Source organism: Tenebrio molitor, chromosome 3, assembly GCF_963966145.1.
Source record: "Tenebrio molitor chromosome 3, icTenMoli1.1, whole genome shotgun sequence".
Lineage (NCBI taxonomy): Eukaryota > Metazoa > Arthropoda > Insecta > Coleoptera > Tenebrionidae > Tenebrio > Tenebrio molitor.
The window spans coordinates 6,283,563-6,302,299 of record NC_091048.1 but is presented as its reverse complement, the minus strand read 5'-3'; the positions used below and the strand labels follow the sequence as shown (position 1 = coordinate 6,302,299).

Below are 18,737 nucleotides of genomic sequence, written 5' to 3'. Positions count from 1 at the left end.
TTTGTATGATACTATATGAATCACCCTGTATATGATTAATTCCCATATAGACAAAACGTGCGTATTCAGCCAATCAAAAATGTTTATCTCGATAAAAATGTCCTGCTAGTCTGTCATCTGTCAGATTCTGAAATTGTTTTTAATAATTTGTTTTTAATAACTATAAGTATTATAAATAAATAATTAACATTGAAGTTTGCATTCTGGAATTAATTGCCAAAAATAACACGACCTAGTTTTTTATATGTGATAAATTTCCCTAGTTTCACTTAAACATTTTTGCTTTAGACAATTTTACGAGTTGAATTTGGGCATTTTTATTCAAAGGTTAACCCTCGAGCCAAAGCTCTCGGGCCTAACCACAATAAAAATGCCCAAATTCAACTCGTAAAATTGTCAAAGCCAAAGGTTTTCGTAAAATTGAAAAATTTATCCGATATAGATATTTATGCATTGAGGGAGATATGAACGGTTTTTTTTCACTCACACACGGATAGGCCCTGTGTGTTTTCCCAGTGTCTAGCCTGCCATTTGGCCCGCAGACATGGCAGATTTTTTCCTCCACTAACGAACAGACCGGACCTGCGAGAAAAATCTGTGGCTAGTCAAAAATTCTGCTCGTGTATGGCCAACTTTGAGGATAAATTTGAATGAACACCCAATACATACAGGATGACCCAGAATGAACCAGCATCATTTTAACCACGAGCTACTGGCTTCATGCAGAACTCGGAAAAATATTTAAAAAATTCTATGTCAAAAAATAAAATGACATTTAATTTTTGAGGTACAATTTTTTTTTAATTGCTTTTAGTGTTCTACGTTGTCCCACAACCTCGCAGGTAAAATTTCGGCACATTTTAAAAATACACCCTTGTATATCATATTTTATAAAATGTAGACCAATGCGGATTAAAAAAGTTCTTGTGCAATTACGGCATAAAAAAAGTATCGATTTTGTTGGCAAGACACAAATGGAATCTTCTAAAGGAAAAATTTGTAATAAACAAAAACTTTTTTGTGCGAAGTGGAGAAAACAACAACTACAAAACTTGCATATTTCAAGCATATTTTCTTAAAAACATCTCATTCCTGTGATTTACCGACCACACCTTATTCGTCATTATTTGGTTTGTTAGCATCATTTGGAATTTTTTTAGTCATCATACCATATCTATGAATTAGATTTTATCTTTATTTTCCTATTCATGTTTTGTTTGACATTCTATGTAAGCCTGTGACTTACTTTTGTTTCGAAAACTGTATGAGTCAATCTACGAGTAGGACGCATCGTTTTTTGGCCAATAGATCTCCCAAAACTTTTTGACCATGCTATAATTAAGACAGTTTGGACAAAACTTAACCGAATCGGAATTTAAGTAAATTCCTTTATTAACAGCTAGTCCGCAATATGTCGGTAATTGATTCTGGAACTTTAACCTCTTCTTCAGTCTCTTCTTCGATTATATCTTCATTGATAACGTTCGCTGGTTTGATTTTCCGTACGGAGGCCCCACACACATCCTGATCGTCGCTCCTGTTCAACAGATAGTCCAGATCGTGACTGATCCTGTCTAGCATTCCGTCAAGCTTGTCGCCGGTCTGCCCCGAAGCAACTTCCAACTCTATCTTGTCGCTCACCGTCGCTATTTCTTTACTTTCGGGCTGCTGCGTCCTTTTGGTCCAGTCGTCGCCCGTTTGAGGGACGGTGAGGATTTGCGTTATCGGTTCTTCTGGGGTGATGATGATGCTGGGGGCGTGCGATGCGACCAAGTCCAGTTCGGTGCATATCTTCGAGGCTATGATGTCGGGGGAGCGACACCGTATGCGTTCAGAGTCGTCTTCTATCTTGAAGGGGACGCTTTTTCTGTAGAGTTGGGGACTGCGGTTGTATCTTTCTATGGCGTCGTTGCGGAGGGACGATTGGGCGCAGTAGATTGCGTCGGTGTGCGCGTAAGACTCCATTGCACCGGAAACGCATTCCGGGAGGCCGGATTTGCAGGTGACCGTGTCGGTCATGGGGAAACATTCGATGGGTCTGGAGGACTGCTGGTCGGATTTGCGGTGAGGCATGCTCTCGCTTTCCACTTCTGCTTCTTCTTTGGTGAAAACTGAAAGCAAACAGATTGATAGATTATACAAGGTGATAATGAAATAAGTTTGGGGAAAAAACTAGTGATGGATAAATGACCGGTCATTTATTTTTGGTCAAAGTTGACCGGTCCTTGATCGGTCAATTACCAGTCAATTAGTGCGATTCTGTTTCAAAATTTAGCAATATTGTTATTGAACAACATCGATTTTGCATAAATCCAACCAATCAACAGCTTTATATCATAGCAACTACAACCTTGTTATATAGCAATATTGGTAAATTTTAAAACAGAATCGCACCGATTATTGGTCAAAAAGTAGGAACTAGTTAAACATCACAAAATGATTCTTTGAATGTCAAGGATTATTTTAATACCAAATAATGGTTCTTAATTCCATTTTTTATAAGATTTATTGATCGATAAATTATTGTTCTAAAGTTGTGTAAGTGAGGTTAAGTTTGAATTGTTTGAAGTTATACTTTGTTTTTTCTTTAACATATTTGCTTGAATTTGAACTTTTTGTTAATTTAAAACGCTTTAAAACCTTCAACACAACGTGTGTGTATTTTCAGTTTTTTAGTTTCTTTTAAAATACTTAAACATTCGTTTAGAATTTAAAAAAGTAGGTACAGTGGCGAGCAATAAATTTTGGTCGTTAAAAGTCATTCTTTGACGCAATCAAAAATGCTCCACTGTAAAACAGTCGTATATATCATCATGACCTATCATCATGTTATATGACATTGTCGTTTTTTTCTCAATTTGTTCGTTGACGTGGGCATAATCAGGCAGGGAAATTTTTAAAATTTGTGACAATCTAACCAAATTTTGAAATGACGACCAAAATTTATTGCTCGCGACAGTATGTATTTTATGAAAATAAAAATATATTGTATGTCATGTTAAGAAGACACAAAAATGATTGAAAAACAAAAACCACTTCTTCCTAATAGATAAAAAGCTTAATCGTTTTCCACAATGATCTTTATTACAGTTTTAGATGTTTCATTGTCATAATTTACTTATTTACCTATTGTCATAATCGATTTCTTCATTGTCAGCAGCTACGTAAATGAAATCAGATAACCCAACATAACCTCATCTCATCAGTCAAACAGTCATCATATCCTATAATCTTCAACATCATAAGCGGGAAATTTAGATTTTAAAAATGACTGGTCAAATACGTCAAGTCATTGACAATTATTGACCGGTCAAATGGGTCATTGACTAAGCCAATTACCGGACCTCACAACACTAGAAAAAACGGTAATTGGTGATGATGAGACAAAAAGACAAAACATTTTTCTTATAAAAGTTTTTTCGTTTTCGAGATACAAATGATTGAAAATTTAGTCAAAATTATGCTAGTACGCTGCTAATAATAACCAAAGGTGCCCGTCAATCACAAACGTAACCTTACTCCTCTCGATCATTTCCATAGAAACATTTACAAAGCAGTGTGCTTGCTATTGTGGAGTTGATGTAACAATGGTTGCTAATGAAATGAACAAATTCAGACAAATTTTCCCTATTCATAGGCGTTGAAAATACAAGGATATAGGGTAATTTCCATCCTTTTGATTTCACCTCCAAAAGTCATTTACGCAGAATTATTTTATGTCAAAGATATTCCATTTTTTCCAAACTTATTTCAGAATCACCCTATATATTACTTAATTATTATCGGTGATTTTGTCTTGATTCATTCCCATCATCAATTGTGCGTGTTCAGCCAATGAGAGCGCTTGCTTTTATCCAATCAAAAATGTTTATCGCGATTAAAACGTCCTGCTACTCTGTCACCTGTCAAAAGTGATTAAAATTGTATGCTACTCCTGTCAGATTCTTAAATTGTTTTTAATAATTGTGTTTTTAATAACTGCATTATAAATAAATAATTACCCAACGTTAAAGTTTGTATTCTGGAATTACTCTTTATTCTTCGGCAACTAAAATTCGATCTTCACGTTGGTGGTCAAGATCGCGCTTATTCATTTCGAAATGCCGGAAATCGCGAAGATGCTGCACAACGTTTTCAAAAATTCGTGCATTGGGAACTATCCTTTGAGGAAACCTTTCAGTTCTTTCACCGTAGATTTGCTGTGCTAAATGTGTCCATTTTACAACATTCTAATCCTTCGTAGATAAAGTAGTTTTTCTACTTTGCGTTCGTACTGATGCTATTACGATATTGTTTTGCGTATCGTAATAGGAAAAGGCGTGATATAATAATAATACTAAAAATAGTGAAATTTAATTTTTTAATTTTGACGGATAGTGTGGTGTCGCGGCAGACCGCAGACGTGACCTTGGGTGGAATCCTTCAACTTTAACGGTTTTAAATTTTAAATTATTTTTTTTTCATTGAAAAAGTGGCAAAGTAGAAAAAATACTGTATGACATCTCGTTTATAAGGCATTTTATCGCACTTACTCCTTTAGGGCACTCCTCGCAAGCTCGTCGTGGCCTAAAACCGTGCCTGCGATAAAATGCTTCTTATAAGACTCGTATCATAATATACTATTACGCAACACGTGAGTTACAACATTATTATTGCACTTATGTAATTACGCGAGCTCGGACTACAGATTCAAATTTCATATGCCTGCGATAATAAGGTCTATATCCCAATTGTAGCGTAAATAACTATATTTTTTTTAGATTCATATCTTTTTGTTTCGGTGAGCTTTCTTTTCTAGTTTGAGCAACCTTTTTCCTAAAATACAGGTTTTAGTATTTTCGTCACATTTACATATTTCCATGTGATTAAGGGTTCATAAATTTTAAATTTCTTTCATCTACAGAGACTTCAATGTAATGTTTTTTTATGTATACATTTTTTTTATCTTCATTTGTAATTTTTTTCCGTTGATATGGATTCATTATCCCTTCCTTTAGACACTTGCTGGAAGTCATTACAGTCATTAATTCTGATATTTCCCTTTGTTGCCTCTCTAATTGCATAAATATTTTACCTCTTATCTTAAACTCATTACTGCAACATTGTTCGTGAGCAACGAAAATTTTCCGCCTTCCCAAGAGTCGTTCACAATTTTTCCCAAGTTATGCAAACACCAACGTTGATAAAATTACAAGTCTCGGTAAAACCATAATTTCCACGTTTTGTTTTTGCCTCACCCGGTACGCGTTAGCTTACAGCTCACTGCAAGCCTAAAAACTCGTCTCCACATCAAATCATCACCTCTGTTTCCCTTTCCTGGATATTTTCGCAGATGCTTTATGATGGCTAGAGATCGTAAATACCGATACCTATCATTGCCATCAATAAATGCCAAACCCTTGCGAAACCCGAGATCGTTCTGGTAGATTATCGGTCCAGGCGCACTTCGGGCCAATAATTGTCACATTAACAGCTGAGCCGATGCGACCTTTTCGGTTCACGTCTACACGTGTGGACCCACCTTTACACCCCACGTTACCAACCCCAAGGAGAGCATATAAAACACTCTTTCCCTCGTTAACGAACCTAATGAATTAACCATTTTTTTTGCAGCCCCCACTTCTGAATGATAACGAGGGAACTAAAGCAATTTAATTCATTGATGTCACCACCTTTATCGACAGCTCTCGCTGTCGTTCCCAAACGACCTTCAAAAACCTTTGTTGAAAGCGACAACTTCTTAACATTACAATACCACCAACTCATTTTCTTTTTAATTTGTACTTACAGTTCAGCGGACTCCCGGTGGATTCGACTCCGAAGAAACCATCTTTCTGCTTTGCTTTTAACCTTCCTCGAAAGAGATACATAAATTCGGTTTCTGATCTCACAACGTAGGAGATGATTATCACAAGACCCTGTAAACATTTGGATGTAATTTTTTTTCTTGTGGTCATCAAGACCATTACCATTATCATTGCGGCAACACTAAACTCGTAATGCCACCAGATGACGTTTAAAAAATTAACGTACAGTATACTACTCGCGGTGACTACCACCAAAGAAGTAAACACGCATGCGGATCTCTTTAGCAAGGTCATCCTAAAACAAAAGACGTGAGTTGGGGAAGTGATGGCGATGATACCTCACCGTCTCTGCAAGATTTTTCCTTCTTTTTCATGGACCGTCGTTAATTTTTTCAATTTGGTAATCACCGTGAAGTACAAGAGGAGAAAAAGAGCCAATATGACTGTGCTGACTGTGACGAAAATGTGAAACGCCAAAGTGCTAGCCAACAGCCACCAGGATCTTAAGCGAACATCCATGGTGCGGTGAGCTAGGTGATTTCCGAAAACAGCAATAACAGGAACTCCGGTGCTTATCCCTATCACAGTCTGTTTGGACGCCGCTGATTTAGGAAGTTGGACCAGTTCGGTGTAAACCATTAGCAGGATGCTTATGTGAGCGGACATCCCCATCAGCAGGAGGATTTCGATGATGGCCATAACGCCGGGAAACATCCGCTAGATAACGCCACAATTAATAAAAAGCAAACACTCTGCGAAGCTCTACCTCCGGAGGGTCGGCCACCGTGACCAACACGAATGTCAACATCACTCCCGTTATGGAGACCGAACATTGTAATTTCAGGAACACGATGCAGGACCGCTTCAGGATCCAGTGTGCGGTCAGCACGATGGTGCACGTGAGGGCCGAGAGAAAACAGAGCGAGCACCCGGCGAGGACGATGTAGCGGCGGGGTTGGGGCTCTTCTTTTTCGACCTGCGGTGGTGAAAAGAACGGTTTAGGTGTTGGGACAAGAATTCGGAATTACTTGAATGTTGTTGGTGGTGAGGAGCATCGCGAAGGTGCCCACAGCGGGACAGACGCACCGCGTCAAATTAAAAGTGAGCGTTTTGGTGGTGCAGATGGTGGTGTTCCACGAGTAGGCGTACATCGCCGCCTCCGCCATGGCGCACTTCGTGTACCATCCCTCTTTGGTTGAGTTATCGCGAGAGTCGTGTTTCCATTCGAGAATTATGTGCGGGCTGTATTCATAATTTTTATCCTTTGACAGGATCCACAGGCGGACCACTTGAGAGATCACTTCGTACTCCACTTCGGCGCCGTCCCTGCAATTTCGATTTCGAGAGTACATATTGTTGGTGCAACTCCTAATTGCTTACTTCAGCCTGATGACTGAACGCGACGGTAAAAAAGACGTCAAGTTTCTGTAAATTACTGCTCCCACTACGGACTGGTTCAGTTTGTTTGATATCTTTTCTTTTAGTTTGTCTCTGAAATTAACTTTGGTTTTGTGAGGGATCCAGTTGTGGTAGCTGCAAGTATTGATTGTTGAGCTGTTTCTCTTAAACGTGTCATTTTTTTACCTTGTGTTATTCCGAGAAAAAAATTGTAATTCTTTCTGTTCCGCAATCATCAAATTAACGTCTATTGTCGGCAGAGATAAATGGAATAGGGGTTGGGATGTTGATAGTAACAAAGCGGACGTCTCGATTTGTTGACTAACGACCTCTTGGAGTAGTTTTACTTGCTAAAATGACCTATGTGTTAATAGGACGACAAAATCCCAAAAAAATAATGCCCCAAGAAAAATGTCAACCAGTTCGAGATCGGTTGAGTTTAAAAAAATCTTTTAACCTGGAGCGAAGCATGAAACATAAATGTACTAAAGCAATAAAGAAAAAAATATTTCAACTTGATTAATTTTTTCTCGCATATCTGTAACGGTAAAAAGGTAAAAATCTGGAAAAGTGCAAAATAAAGCTTTTCGTCAGCCGAAAAGTGTAATATAAATGTCGTACGGTAGGTATTTTGGAACTACTCGGCTTCGCCTCGTGTCTGAAACCTAGTTTTCGCGCTGTAAAATACCCCTACCGTACTCTAATAAATGTAAATAACTATTCTGCTTATGTTTTGGTATATTTTACTATTTTATAAATTGTTTTCAACTACATATTATGAAAAAGCTAATTTGTAAACAATTGATTTTCTTGTGTAAGAAAAGTTGTGCAGATATTTTAACCTGAGGTAGTACGTGTTAAAAGAAAACCAACTTGCCTTATACAAATGTTAACAGTTTAAAAGAGAATCAAAGGAGTCAGTTTGTTTGGGAACTGCTGAAATATTTCAAATTAGGCGGGCAGTTGTGACGTACGACTAACCAAAAATGTCAAGTTTTTCTGTCATTCGAGGTTATGCTTGGTTGTTATCGTTACATTTTTTTTTGAGTTTCATCATGAATCTTTGATAAAATGTGTAAAGTGATGATAAAATCGTACCTGCAACCTATTCAGAAAACAACAAAGGCTTAAACAACAAAGTAAAAAGACTGTAATTGTAAGTAAAAGCATAAAATGAAATCTCAAAGAAGTTGCTCAAAATGATTGCCACCATTTGCAATGCAAGCTTCAGCACGCAACCACAATCTGAGAAACTCTCAAGTGATTTGCAAGACGCCGAGTACTTGTTCGTGGCTGGTTTTCAATTTCGTGAAGAATTTCTTCTTCTGCAACTAAAATGCGATTTTCTCGTTGGCAGCCAAGATCGCGCTTATTGATTTTAAAACGCCCGTAATCGCAAAAATGCTGCACAACGTTTACAAAGGTTCATGCACTGGGAAGTATCCTTTGAGGCAATTTTTCACTGAAGATTTGCCGTGCTAACTCCGAATGTCCACGGGCTTCGCCATAGATCAAAACCACTTCGGTTTTCTCCAGGTTGATGAAAGCCATTTGTGATTTAAATTGAGATTAAGATTGAGGTTCTTGTCAAAGTGACTTAATTTTGAATTAAATGACAACAAAAAAAGTCTACTATCATTTTTTTTAACCCATTTTTTCATAAAATTTTGTGGCTCCGAAACTTTTTTTGAAAAACTTTTGGCCCATTTTTCTCGAAAAATATCAACATTTGTATAAGGCATTATTGGGGGGGATCCTGGTTTGGCAGCGATAGCGAGTAGACGTGAAAAAAGTTCAGCGATAACAAACGTAAACAACAAGTAAGTGAGAGGTGATAAACAGAAGACAGCGAGCAAGAAAGAGAGGGCATGCCGAAATCGCCGAAAGCAAGGAGCAGTAAGAGAGAAAGAGAAGAGGGTAGGATGTCGGAAGAAGGCCTGAACCCATTCAAAAAGAGTTCCAGAACCGAAAGATCCCCAAGTAGAAGCGAAGAAGGAAATCAAACCAAAGAAATAAAGAAAATAGAAACCGTGCTTAGAGAGATAAAAGAGGATATGGCGGGAATAGTCGAGGAGAGCAAAGTACGAAGAAAGGAATTAGCGGCAGTGAGAGAGAAGAAGGGAGAGCAAGGAAGAGAAGACATGCCGAAATCGTCAGAAGTAAGGAAAGAAAGCAGGAAGAGAGAAAGAGAAGAGGGTAGGACGTCGAAAGAAGGCAAGAACCCACTCAGAAATAGTTCCAGAACGAGAAGATCACCAAATATAAGCGAAGAAGAAAATCAAAGCAAGGAAATGGATAAGGAAATAAAAAAAACATGATTAGGGAGATAAGAGAGGAGATCAAAACACTAAGAAAGGAATTAGCGGCAGTGAGAGAGGAGAATGGGGAGTTAAGTAAAGAATAAAGGGAAAAGAAGGAGAGGAAGAATAAGGTTATAATAACTGGAATAGGGGCAATAAGTGGAAATATAGAGAGGGGGTGGAAGAATGGTTAGAAAGGGAGATAGGGGTGAAAGTGAATGTAAAGGAAGCATTTAAGATAAATAAAGATAAGATAATGCTGGCAAAAATAGAAAGCCGGGAGCAGAAGAAGGACATTATGCTAAATAAGAGTAAGTTGAAGGAAAAAAAAAGATGAGAGGATGTATATAGATGACGATTTGACAAAAGAAGAAAGGGAAACACAAAAGAAGTTAAGAGAGTTGGCCAGAGAAGAGAGAGATAGAAGAAAAAGGGTGAAAATACAGATAAACGGGGAGTGGTTTAGATGGGATGAGAGAGAGGAGAAACTGAAGAAAAATTTCTAGAAGGAGAGAAGAAGAAGACGACCCGGCGAGAAAATGTACAAGGAGAAGGTGAATAAAAAGGTAGGGGACAAAGACACGGATAAGTAAGAGAGAAGAGAGAGAATAAGAGAATCGAAGTACAATAGGGAGGGGAGAGAGTGTGTGTGAGAGAGAGGTGGGAACGAGGAGAGAGAGAACAGGAATGGGACGGAAGGAGAAGAGAGAAGGTGCAGGAGGTCACGCGAGGACAGTGCGACGATCGAACACATGCGGCGAAATGAGAGAGAGGGAGAGAAGGGAACGGGGAGAAATATGGAGCGAAGACGGCAGGGAGATGGATGAAAGAGAAATGGAAGGGGAGAGAAAGAATAGAGAACGAGAGGAGTGGGGGAGAGAATCAGAAAGACTGTAGGACAAATAAAGCTCACTTACTACTACTGAGAGAAGACGGAAGGGAGATAGGATGGATGAAAGAGGTATGGAAGAGAAGGGAAACGATAGAGGAGAGGGCTGGGGAATAGAAAAAAAAAAAGTTATTTAAATTTGTTTTGGAATCCTTTAAAGCCCCTCGGGCAAAATAAAGTTTGTACATACATACAACGTGTAACAGAAATAAGTACATTAATTTTAACTGGTAATAGAACTCGTCAAAAGGAACAATTTTTCTATCTACCATTTTGCCGAAAAACGATGTTTAATTCCAAAAAAAAATTGGAGAGATTTTTCACTAAAATAGCCCTACGCCACTAAATACTGCAATGGCTAATTGAGATCAGTGCTAATATGAAAAAAACTTCCATTTTCATCCAGAAAACGTGTTTTAACGCCGAAATCGAAATTCAAATAAATCTACCCGTATAGCAAAAAATCCACTTCGTAAGAATCTGGTTGTTTCACGTTTTTAGGTAGCTTAGTTTTGGAGATATGAACGGTTTTAGGAAAATCTTTCCTATTTTTTTAAGCCACTACGCAACGTTTTTCGCCAAAATGGCAGAGAGAAAAGTTGTTCCTTTTGATGAGTTCTATTACCAGTTAAAATTAATGTACTTATTTCAGAAACACCCTGTATAATAAGGCATTATTGGCTCAATCGTTACCTGTTGTGGAGTTCTACAGCGTGATCAACTGACTGAGGAGTTCATTCACGAAACTCGGTAAGGCTCGATAAGGCGTTGCAAATTCAAAACCATGACAACCGACATTGTTGAAGCATTGTATTTGCCGTTTCGTTAACGATTTGCAAATTTGCAAAGTTTCGTGAATCTCCCCCTTAGTCTGTTGGCAATGAAACAATTGAAAAATATTGGTGTTTTTTTGTTTCATAATTGGTACTAGGACCGGATGTTTTAACATTAAAAAAAATTTAGGTTATGTCGGTTATGTTTATGCCATTACAAAGTCACGGCCTCCTAGATTCATAAGAGACTCGTCTTATGAATCTAGGAGACTCGTCTCTTATGAATCTAGGAGGCCGTGACAAAAATGAACATTTGATGGTAAATTTCAAATTTGCCTGTCAACACTGTCAAAGCTGACAACCGGAAATGCGTTTACATTACAATGGTACCAAAATCATTCAACTTTTCATTGTTACCAATAGATTCAGTCATTCTTGATCACGCCGTACCACTGGTTCAAATATCTGGACAACTTTCAAAATCAGCCTGTATATTAATTGTTTCTTGTTATTACGTAATTAAATTTACAATGTCGATTTACATTTTAATGAACTAGCATGATAAGAATATTTGCTGCGAGAGGATTATTCTCTGATACCCTTCTATACTGTTTTGATACACAAAGATTTATCGGAAAGTGGAAAAATCTAATTTCAAACCGAGTAGGCAGTTAAGATCCTTTTAGTGGATTAATTTTTCTGTTTTCTCCAAAGATTTGCACGTGAGCTTTCATTTGATTTTTACTTCTTGTATATTTTTAGAACACTAACGAGACTAATTGAATGGAGTTAACAAAATTAATATTCAATAAAAATTTTGATGAATAAGAATTTTTGTGTTGCTTTTATATTCTGTATTTCCCAAAGTGCATGTTTCGCAAACAAACTAAATTGAATTAAAAATGCTTTTCCAGTTGATTTCGTTTGGCGCAGTAAAAATAAATGAAAAGTGACAACAAACCTCCTGATCGATGAGCGAATTCGGGCACATCAGAACCCTGTTAACAAGATCAAACACAGCCGTGGTAACATTATGAGGGATGTAACGGGAGAGTTTGGTGTAGGAAATAACATCCCTGACTAACAATAGTATGCGGGTTCCTTCGCCTGGCAATAAACCACTGCCAGATCTGAGTGCTAGATATCGAAGACAGCTTTCCAGTATTTGAACAGGCGTGGCGGTTTCGTATCCTAATTGCAACAATCGCAACTGGAAAACAAACATCTCGATAATTCCTCCGTCCACTTATCCTTAAACGACTCCACTCACGTCCATCCCTATTTTGTATAATTGCTCGGAAGTGCACTGGGAGTAGTCCGGCTGACGCCAGATGGGACGTAAACCATCGTTTAGGGTGCACGAACGACGGACGAATCCGGGAAATGCGTAACCTTTGGGGCATTCTTGCAGACTATCGGTATCTGGGGCCGTTTCCGGCCATGTAACGTTCAAGTAATACTCCTGGGGACAGGTCCGGACGAGGTGAGGGTCCACGACGTGAATTTCGACCATCACCTCGGACGAGATTGCGTCGTCTTGTACCAGGCAAGAATATTTCACAGATTTCTGAAATTATCCGAGATTTTCCTCTTCACCGACTTTTCAAACCGTAAAGCTGCGTGTACACTAGCAGTTTGCCACGTTCATTGCTCTGTAAATTTTGCAGAAATCGAAAAGTTGTTTTCTAGGTTAACAACAGCACATCGTTGACGTTTCTTTGACATTTTCCGCGAAAAACGGTTTACCAGTGGTGTCGCGTTTGGCGATAAAGCTGATAAATTACCCATTGTTAAGAATGTAAAATATCGCGCTTTTCTTTTTGATCACATTGTATAATTAGCCAGTGAATTTTTTCCCAAAAAATATTTCAATTGCGCAATGCACGTGGCAAGTTCTCCTCTGCTAGTGGAAACGCGGCTTAACACTAACATCGATCTTAAATATGTGGAGGATGCTGCCGCCAGGATACAGGATATCGTATTTTTCGGATTCCGTGCGCACCGGAATCAATTCCTTGTTCTTGGTCCAGCTGTAGGTGTACTTATTATTGCTGTCGCCCATGCTGATACACTTAATAGTTAAATTTTCGCCCTGCGGGTAACAGAGTGTTTCAAGTCAAAGACCTTTGTGGAATTAATGATGCATTACTTTCTGTACTGTGAGACTCATGGGTTCAACTTTAATAACAGGCGGCGCTTTGATGAAAACTCTTCTTGAAAGGCACTGCTGGATCCCGAAGTCTTCCACCTGGCAAGTAAAGGTGCCGCTGTCTAGAATATCTGATCTCGAGATTCCCAGAAGGGCTGTGTATTGATCATCCAGATGTGGATCCTTGATGAGGCGGCTCCATTTGTGGCTGGACAAAACTCATTTTATTTTTGTGCTTGACCAAAAATTATTCACATCTTATTTTCTTTTGCGATCTTTCCTGTTTTTTGCCCAAAGTCTGATATTATTTCGGGTTCTTTATGAAAATGAAACTCACGACGGGAGCTAGTTTTTTGCGGTGTTCCACAAAAAATTCATATCGGTTTATTATTTGATAAGAAAAGCTAATTTCGTAAAAAAATAAGATTTTTACCCGTTTGAATTTTCTCTCGAACAGAAGCTTTCGCTAGTGATAATAATTTTAAGACATGAAAGTCGCCAAACGATTTTTTTTTTCTAGTCGAATTTCATTTTTCGAATTTACCTGGTGAACTCCGTAACGTTGACGAAGACTTCGTCTTTGAACCAGCGAAAGGACATCGTGGGGGATCCCCTTGCCACGCAGGACAGGATGAACTCGTCCCTCTGCCTGATGGTTCCAATTTGATTGATTGACACGCTCTGCAATTTGTCGATCCAATTAAAATAATTGGCACCTCCATTTTCAGCACTTAAAATACTCACAATTCAACAACAATTAAAAAACACTCCCGTTTTATATTTCCGGCGCGATCGAAAACTGTCATATCATTTTAATTAAATTTACCAACAGGGCTTGAAGGGTTGCGGTGAAATTTAAAAAAATCCCCCTCGAACACGATCCGGCTGTAATAGTTTTATTGGTGCGTTCGGATGTGATTTAACTTTTCGGAAAAGTTCAGGTATTTGACGATAATCCTGCACTAACCTGCAGATCTAGCAAAGGCCTGAAGACAAATTCCTTGTCAGCCACGGTTAAGTTTGCGATGTAACCCCGATCAGCCCATTTGCTCAAAATCGACCTTATGCGTTTCTCGTCCTTTTTCACGGCGAATAAATGGAAGGTTACATCTGCACCTGACTTGAAATACCTGGAAGAGGAAAAATATGAAACGACTTGTCGGAGGTGTCACGGCGAGTTTCGCCAAATTTTAAAATGTCACACTTACAACACGTTTTCCACGGTGACGTCTTCGAGCTTCGAATAGTTCACTTTGAGCATTCTGAATATCTGAAAAGACAAAGTGGCGGTACAGACAGTGGAAAATATTGCTTAAAAGGAGGCATCATTAAATATAATTATCTCAAAGGTATTTTATGTACCGAGTGATTTTATGAATTCACATTAGTTAAATTAACAATTTTTCATTTTTGGATAATTACAACGAAACGCCATTAACAACCGTTTATTGCGGGCGGAATAGTTTTGTGTTTTTCAACGTCTTTGTCGGCACACTAATCCTTAAAAGTGATGATCTAGCACTCAAATGAAAATTTTCGATCGTTTTTCACTTCTTGAGATCGTAGAAGAGTAATAAAAATAAATGTTCATCATAGAATTCACTTGCTTAAGTGACCTTTCTTACATTCGCAAATTTTTGTCAAATGTATAGAAATGGAGAACTGTAAATCAGAAACAAAACGCTTTACCGCAGAAAATGACAAAAAACGTTTGTAGTTAGTGTAAAAAAGAAACAAAACAAAGCAGAAAAGGCACTCAAATAGCTGCGGTCCGGCGCACAGCACAAAATATAGCCACGCCACCATCCATTGGAAAACGATAGTTGCCAATGATGAGGAACTAACATGTGATAGGAGTTCTTGAATATGATGACACCTTTCTTTTTTTACTCTCCCCGATATTATTCCAGATTTGACTGAAAGGTTCCAGGAGTAGCCGCGAGGGGTAAATTTAACAGCTGTGACATAATAATCTTCAAAGAAGACGCACCTAATGAAACATCTCTGTGATATATCGACCAATTTTCCAATTTTTTGGGGGCTTCATGGAGATTTTTGAAAAAAAATATGCGTCTTTTTGCACTCCACGTCCGCATATTTTGTGGGTTCATATTGGGTGATTCAAAATGATTGTGGATAAGTATGGCATCTATGTACGAAAATGTATGTGGCAATTGTGTGGGTAGGATAGAGTTGACATTTCTTTGACAGTTCATATTCGTGCAATTTTGAAAATTGTGAAGTCAATGTGCAACGGTAAAAAAAAATCAAATGCACGCTTATGAAATGTCAAAGAAATGTCAACTCTATCCTACCCACATAAATTTTCGTACATAGTTGCCATACTTATCCACTATTCTTTTGAATCACCCGATATATCGTCAGTTCATAAGAAAAATTATACATCTCAAGAATCCTTATTTTTCAGGAGAACGATTTAAAAATATAATTGTGCATTTTGATGTCACAAAACGTACAGTTAATTTCAAAATTATAGATTACACCTCAAAAATCAAGAAGTCGATTTATTACAGTTTTTTCCAAATGTAAAGATGCGTTTTTGAAATTTGAACGTCATATTTTTTATAGAGCTTAGGTAAGTTTGATAACATAAAATGTTGCTGATATTTTAAAACACCATAATATTGTCTGTTTTATCCTCTGCACGGATCGATCATCCTTTTTCTAATTTGGAAAGAATGAGCACTTTCGCGTATTCGGTTAATCCATTTTGTTTGTCAAAAGTGACATTGACAAAAAATGTAAGTGCATTTCACACTGTAGGAAATTAGGTGTACTCTATAATTTTGAAATTAACTGTACATTTTCTGATCAAATCAATCAAGAAAAATTGTAACATTTTAGAAAATGTACGTTTTATAACATCAAAATGCACAACAATATTTTAAAATCGTTCTCCTGAAAAATGAGGATTTTTGAGATGTGTCACTTTTCTTGTGCACCCACGATATCTTGAGAGCTGAAACCAAGCTTAATCGCTGAAAAAGGATACATCCAAAAAATTCTTGCTCGTTGTTTGATCTGGCAGCTTGGAAGACTTGAATTTTATAGAGATGCAAAATCACTATTTTCTTAACAATTTTCTGACATGTGATGTATGATAAGGTTGATAAGTCCACTTGTTGTGAAAGTTTTCTTACGACGTATGGGGTTATTATTAATTATTTGTATTACATTTTCAATAGCGTCAGGGGTTGGTTTCGTTGATCTGTTACTTCCGGATTTTGTCTTAAAGCTGTCGATTTCAAGGAACAATTTTACCACACAACTGAGTGTGTTTAGAAAATTCGGCTCAATGATAGCAACAGCAGAGACTTTTTCATGAAATTTCCGAAGACATGGTCGAGCTTCATACGCCCATTTGTCACCAACGTGTTAGCCGTTACGGAAGTGAGATTCGCTTATAAAGGTCTGGTGTTCTTCGGTGAACCCCATTTTGGCACAAATACAATTTTGGTTTTGTTTGAGCTGAAAAACACTCTGGCAAGTGTGGTTCAATCACCAACAAAAGTGTAGTCTTAAAAAAGACAAATTTTTGGAAACAACCGCGAAAGTGACTAACGAGACGAAACTTAAGAATATGAAGGGCAGCAGAAAGAAGGTTATGTTATGTCAAAACTGTCACGGAAATGTAGGGCGATTTTAGACAACTCTAGATACAGCATACCAAGCCAGTTTCGTCTAAGTACTCTAAGCAATACGCCCTTTTTGTACTCATAGCCTTGAAAGCAACGCTTCCAACATCCAACGCTCGCTCCGAAACGAGTGCTTCCCGTCGACTCGAATGTAAAAATTGCAAAAAACACTAGCCCTTTGAGACATTAAAAAAAAATCTGTCTTGATAATAATAAAATTTAGTTCATAAAATACAACTTTCCTGGGTTTTCCTCCATTAAAAAATTACGGAAAGATTTATAATCGTTGAAAATTGTTCCCACAAAATTCACAAATTATTGCAAAAATTGAAATATCAAGTGAAGCAATTGTTTCCAATAACCAAAGATCACTGCCTACTTGGTTTTATGTTCGTTTATGTTTAATGTATTAAAACAAAAAAATGTAATTTAATTTTCGTACAAAAAATATTGTACGAACCACTTGCGTGAAGACATCTTCCGTTCATTCGCGCATTAATTAAAGGCTTTAAAAAATGCGCTCATGCGGGAACATCGTCTTCCCGCACTTGGTTCGTAAATAACTATTTCTCCCAAAAAATTTATGGCTAGATGTAAAATTTAGAAAATCACCCACTACAAACAACCAAATCTAGGATTGTGAAATTGTGAAATGTTCACAGTTAAATCTCTGACTGTTTCATTCGTTGACTACCAATAAGCGTAAAATGAAATTTCACAAAATTCAAATTACATTGTTAATGTAAATGGGCAAGCACATAAAAAATAGAGAATCTTTAATGGGTTGTAAAACGAAACAGTCCCGTCTAGGTGTGATTTTTAGCTCTTGTGACAACATTATTTATTGCTGCAACTTGACGATAAATGGCATTTGTAGTTGCACTTTACCAGATACTTTTATTAATACAATTACAGTTTTTATTAGAGCAGTTATTCCTTCATCCACATTTGAAGATTTCTTGATTCGATTGAAAATCTATCGTTGCAGCTTTTCTCACAATGTAGGTTACCGTATCTCCGAAGGTAGTTTGTAGTCAATTCTAAGCCATAAACATTAAGTTTAAAGCGTTAAATTACTCTCTGAAAATCCAATCATTTTTTGTTTCTTGCCTGTGTACAGTTGACTTTGAAATTTGTGCACATATTTTAACCAGTGGTAGAACTCCACAATAGGTAACGATTGAGCCAATAATGCCCTATACAAATGTTGATATTTTTCGAGAAAAAGGGGCTAAAAGTTTTTCAAAAAAAGTTTGGGAGCCACTGAATTTTATGAAAAAATGTGTCAAAAAAAATCATATTAGACCTTTTTTGTTGCCATTTAATTCAAAATTAAATTGACTATCGTTTGTCAAAAAATAGATGTCGAAGAAAATATCGAATCACATAATGTTCCAGTGTTTTTCGAACTATTTCATTTGATGTGTCATTTATTCAAATCGGATAAAGAATAAGTAAGATACAGCGTCAAAGGTTTTTCGTCAGTCACCCTGTATATCAAATGTTAATAACAAAACAAGAGTTCTGCATATTTCTACTTAATTTGATGTTTAAACTTTCGTTTTATTAATCTGTATTGTTTTGATGAGGTAAACTTTGATAACAAACATCCCTATTTCGAACTGGCTTTCACTTTCAACTCATTATAAGTTATGGATTATTGCACCTGCTTCTGACACCAAAATTTCTGTTAGAACGTCCACAAATTATTGGACAAATATAAGATTTTTTCTACTAGAGTTTGGAAAACTTCAACATTGTAATA

At 37.3% G+C, this 18,737-nt stretch overlaps 1 protein-coding gene across 2 annotated transcripts in view; it reads right to left on the bottom strand.

Moving 5' to 3' along the window:
* Positions 1–585: 585 nt before the first annotated feature.
* LOC138127230 (uncharacterized) overlaps positions 586–18,737 on the bottom strand; it is a 254,067-nt gene continuing 235,915 nt past the window's right edge. For both annotated transcript variants that reach the window (XM_069043142.1, XM_069043143.1), the window contains 15 exons: positions 14,525–14,586; positions 14,284–14,446; positions 13,861–13,997; positions 13,317–13,524; positions 13,098–13,259; positions 12,438–12,734; positions 12,129–12,377; positions 7,392–7,555; positions 7,188–7,340; positions 6,836–7,133; positions 6,574–6,783; positions 6,151–6,524; positions 5,970–6,102; positions 5,789–5,918; positions 586–2,111 (listed from right to left, as the gene is read on the bottom strand). In XM_069043142.1, the coding sequence (XP_068899243.1) occupies positions 1,393–2,111; positions 5,789–5,918; positions 5,970–6,102; positions 6,151–6,524; positions 6,574–6,783; positions 6,836–7,133; positions 7,188–7,340; positions 7,392–7,555; positions 12,129–12,377; positions 12,438–12,734; positions 13,098–13,259; positions 13,317–13,524; positions 13,861–13,997; positions 14,284–14,446; positions 14,525–14,586 (3,459 nt within the window). In that variant the 3' untranslated portion in view covers positions 586–1,392. The remainder of the gene's footprint in view (positions 2,112–5,788; positions 5,919–5,969; positions 6,103–6,150; positions 6,525–6,573; positions 6,784–6,835; positions 7,134–7,187; positions 7,341–7,391; positions 7,556–12,128; positions 12,378–12,437; positions 12,735–13,097; positions 13,260–13,316; positions 13,525–13,860; positions 13,998–14,283; positions 14,447–14,524; positions 14,587–18,737) is intronic.